Below are 4,600 nucleotides of genomic sequence, written 5' to 3' on the forward strand. Positions count from 1 at the left end.
AAGTGCATGGAGACTACTGCCTCAACTAGTAAGCACATTTGTGGAGAGGACACTTTCTACAAAAGTTGGAGAGCAGCTTTAGTACTCACACCTATAATCCTAAGCAAATTGCTGGTCAGAGATTGTTCCATGAGGCAGTGGCACCATCTAAGATTCAAAAAACCAGAATGGTATTAAATAGGCAACGTACACCACCCCTGAAATGTACAATAGGCAATGCTGTGAACTTAAAAGCAAAGGGCTCTGTTTAATACTAAGAAATAAAATTTTTTCTGTAAAGAAAGAATAGTACAGCCACACAGGAGACAGCCAGAACACCTACAACAGCACCAAGGATGGTATCTTGGAACTGGGAGCCTGCAAGGAGAAAAGAAATAAGGAATTAAAACCCAAACACTGCAACTCACTAGGATAGATTCAAAAGCAGTCCATAACATGGCTTGCATTTAAGCTGTTCAAACAAGTTACCTGCAAAGCCTTGGTCTTGCTGAGGAGACAGGGACTGAGATACAGAAGACAAAGGAGCGACCTGCTCCAGAAAAACAGGGCCAACAGAAATGGTCTCCTTCCATCCAGCTGGTGCACTCACTTCACCTGAAACACAATTGCAGTTTGTATCCCAGGTTGGACACTACAGAAGTCTGCTGGTGAGGTCACTTACTTGCTCTCCTGCGTCTGTTTAGGGGCACCAGAGCCCCTCTTGAAGGGAGGGGGGGTTGGCACAGCTTGTGTCACAGTAGCTACAGACAGCATTGTCCCCATCGACCGAGCTCCACCTGAAAGTACAGCCACCAATCACAACCTGCTACCTCATCTGAACAGCTACACCCTCATCCTCCCAGTCAGTCACTTACTGGCTCAGTGCAGAGTTGTATGAACAATCCTTATTCAAAGGATCAACATTAGCAGACACCAAGGTCACCTTCAGATGGCAGGTAATGAAGATCTGAAAGTAGACATGCAAGTACTGTCACACCTGGGAGCTTCAGTGGGATTCCTCCCAAGGAGATGGGATGAAAGGACTCACTGAACTAGTAGTCAGACCATAAAACCTGAAGGCATCCAGCTGGAACTGCATGACAGACTGGGCAACTCTGGGGGACATGAACTGGGAAATTGAGCCTGTCAGTTTACTGTCCAAGAAACACCTGCAATGCACAAGATGGACCATAGCATTGTGTTTCCACACCAAGATCTAGTCAGACTATTGCTTACACCCACCCATTATTCCCAATGAACGTGTAGGCCGGGGCAGATGCATTGGATCCAGGAGTGGCCACACAGCTGTCCACAAAGACACAGAGAGGCTCATGGTTAGTGCTGTCCACAGATGCTTGAAGGTTAATTAGGTCTCCTAGGAAGAAGGTGTTGGATGGACTCGGCCCACTCCAGTCACCTGCAGACAGGAATGTTACAAGGTGTTCAGATCACATCAGTACAAATGGAAAGAAGAATTAAGGTTTACACCTACTGCTCATTATAACCAGCGAGAAGCCCAGAATATCCTCAGCAGATATCGTGGAGGTGTAGGGAACCCAAGTGGGGTTTAATGCATTGCTGTTTACATTGTGTAGCCTGAGGGGAGAAAAAGGCCATTAGAAAGGGGAGCCACCTGACAGATCTTCAAATCAGGGTAGATTCTTGTAGGTTAACATATTGTAATGTGCTGTACATGGCATCTGTTTTGCACTTGTCTGTATTTGCATTAGTATATACTAGGCCAAGTGGATTTTGTTCCCTTACCTGTTGTATTGGCATTCAATCTGCACCACAGCTGGATTTGTTCTTACAATGGGAAGACCATCAATTGGAGAAGGATTGTAGTCCAGGGTGAAGGTGTACACTATGAGAGCTCCCAGCATCTAAAGAGCCAACAGTTTAGGGCTATTCAGCCAACAATGCTAAACTTTAAGAGCAAAAACATCTAGATTGGACTCTAACCGCACAGTCAGAGACCCTTTGCAACTTATATATTAATCCTTTTCACTACAAAGGAATTTGCTTGTAACCTTTCAGGAGAAATGCCAAGAAAAAAAACAAAATGACCCCTTTTATTGGCTAAAGATTACAATATGCAAGCTTTCGAGGCAACTCAAAATCCTGCAAGGTTTACATCTTGCCTGAAGGGGTTCAACAAAACTAATCCTTTTAGATGCTCCAGATAGCCCTTTGGTGGGAGATCTTTACAGATCTTGGAGGAATACTGGCCATTCACCCAAAAAATTACTTGAACATCGGTACTAAAGCAAATGTTAAAGCAGTACACCTCTCCCAATTTTTAATATGCTGTGAAAGTCTTTAAACATCTTCTCGTTCTCCTATTCAAAGCAGTTTACTTGCCATATTGATTAAATTCCTAAAGATTTCAGTTGTGAAACCTACAATGCTGGGGATGAAGAAAATGGAAAAACCTCAACATGTTTAATTAACTTTACAGAAATTAGATGGCTTCTTCAAAAGGTAAAATCTGATGCCCACATACAGGTCACAAATGGGCACTGCACCACCGATTAAGGGTCTATGCACACAATGCAGGCTTCACTGCTCAATTCTCCTTTCTTGCCTATCCTGTACCAAAGCCTACGAGCACTCAGTCCGCTATGAAAACGTAAAGAGAGGATCTCGTTAAAGCGAGCCTGATCAATTGCGACTTGTGCGCCAAAACGTCATACGAACATAAACCAGACCTGAGCCACATACAAGAGCGTTCACTAGTAATCGAGAAACAAGATTAGGAAAAAGAACAAGTGCGAGAGCACAATTAATCAGCTCACCTCCACGGTGCTCCCACAGCCCTGCAGAGGCGCTTCAATCACAAAGGGCTGAGCACCGGCCGGACTGGTCACACCACATCCACCCATGGAAAGATCAGAAGGCTGCACCAGCTTTGGATGCCCAACAAGTCCGGACTGATGGTGACGATCACCTCACTGTCGGTGCACTGAGCGTTTACGGTCTGCGGAGCGCCAGCTCTCGGCTCAACATAAAGCATGACCGCGGGCTTCTGGTGTTTTGCTTACGTCCTTTGAAACGGGGCTGCGCAAAAGCATCGCAGAAGATAAAGAGCAGCAATACCACGGCTGTCTGACCCTTGTCTTTACACCACATTTTGAAATAACAAAGAGGAAAATCAGCAAAGCATAGTAAAAGAGAAGGAGCAGCACAGTCTTTATATACACGAATGAAGACGGTCGATCGCTTAATGATAATAACACGTGCGGAGAAAAAGATCGCCAATCAGACACCAATCGCGTTTGAAATGAACAAGACGAATGAAATACTGATGGTAATTACGGGAAAGAGATAATAAAATTAGAATCACAAATTGAAGCATGCCAACGCGTCAGATCATCTCTGGTAGTAAACTGACAGTTCTTCTGTGGATCACGCAGCCGCCAATGGGTTTTAAATCCCTCGGTAATTAAAACCTATTTGCTTTGCATAAGTGAAGAATAAAGTGAACTAAATGTTAAGTGTGATGTCTTGAAGTTTCACTTACGAGATTAGGGGGCGCGTTGTGCATTGCAGACTAACACGGAAGACTAATGAAATATTGGACAAATGCAGTAGAAGTTGAATGTAGTCAAATATTTTGTGGTAATGAGGTGCTATTAAAAAGTTTATAAGTAGCTTCGATTTAATCTCATTTTGTATCAAATTCATTTGAAAACGTTTGGAGTGATGCAGACAGCTCTAAGGAACTGTTTTGGTAAAATCAAATCAGCTTTACAAAGCGGAGACAGGACAAGTATCCTTCCATTCACATTGATTTCATGTCTGATTGATTAATCGAAAAAGGTCATAAAGTAAATCACCTTGTAAAAAAATAGTGGAAAGCAACCTCAGGACAAGCAGGCCCAGTTTTGGGTGGATTGGTCCAAACAATGCAGAGACGATGATCAATTTTGCTTTGAGTCCAACAGTGGCAGTGCCTGTGACTGCTCCATGGTTATGTCATAATCTGGAAGTGGACCTCAGATAGCATAAAGAAATCTCTTTTTTAATATTTATGTAATTGTGATCAATAGTTTTGTGGTGTAAAAGTGACCAGGAACGGCACTTGAACCTCTCAGGTTCTTTTATATTGGTGCACAATACGTATTTAACATTCACTGGGCACAAATAAGCTGAAATACAAAGTAAGAATATCTCAACATTGGTCAAGGTAACCTACCTCAAGTTCAATGTCTTATCAGGGGCTCGAAGCCATTTGACTCATGAGACATCCCTGCCAGGATTCACTTTAAAATAATTTAATATTATAGGTCTAATGCTGTAGTCACATGGCCTGGGAGGGCAGAAAATAATAAAAACTCCAGGGGTTTTGATGAAAGGGAAAAAGAAACGAAATATTCAAGAGTGCAAAGGCCAAAAGAGCGTACACACTGACATTTTCCAGCTCTTGTTATAATAATTGGAGTTGATTAATGGGATGCGGAGTAAGTGATGTCTTCTGTTTCCCCTGCTTTCTGTTTCAAAGTATTGAATTGCTGTGGAAAATGACAAACGTACAAGACCGAAAACATCTTCATGAACAATGAAAGCTGCATGAAAGTAGCCCCAGTCATCTCAAGCAGTGTTTGTCAACCACTGTATCGCA

The 4,600-nt window shown here is 42.9% G+C and overlaps 1 protein-coding gene across 1 annotated transcript; it reads right to left on the reverse strand.

Annotated features, from left to right (window-relative positions):
* Window positions 1–322: 322 nt before the first annotated feature.
* LOC120519619 (zona pellucida sperm-binding protein 3-like) lies at window positions 323–2,908 on the reverse strand (the record flags this gene model as incomplete). Its single annotated transcript, XM_039742550.1, has 7 exons — window positions 2,775–2,908; window positions 1,744–1,862; window positions 1,472–1,575; window positions 1,222–1,396; window positions 1,028–1,148; window positions 469–529; window positions 323–357 (listed from the first exon to the last, which is right to left on the reverse strand). Coding segments are annotated over exons 1-7 (702 nt in total), but the record flags the coding sequence as incomplete, so codon positions are not given.
* Window positions 2,909–4,600: the final 1,692 nt, after the last annotated feature.

The sequence above is a fragment of the Polypterus senegalus genome, unplaced genomic scaffold (genome assembly GCF_016835505.1).
Source record: "Polypterus senegalus isolate Bchr_013 unplaced genomic scaffold, ASM1683550v1 scaffold_3765, whole genome shotgun sequence".
In the NCBI taxonomy this organism is placed as follows: domain Eukaryota; kingdom Metazoa; phylum Chordata; class Cladistia; order Polypteriformes; family Polypteridae; genus Polypterus; species Polypterus senegalus.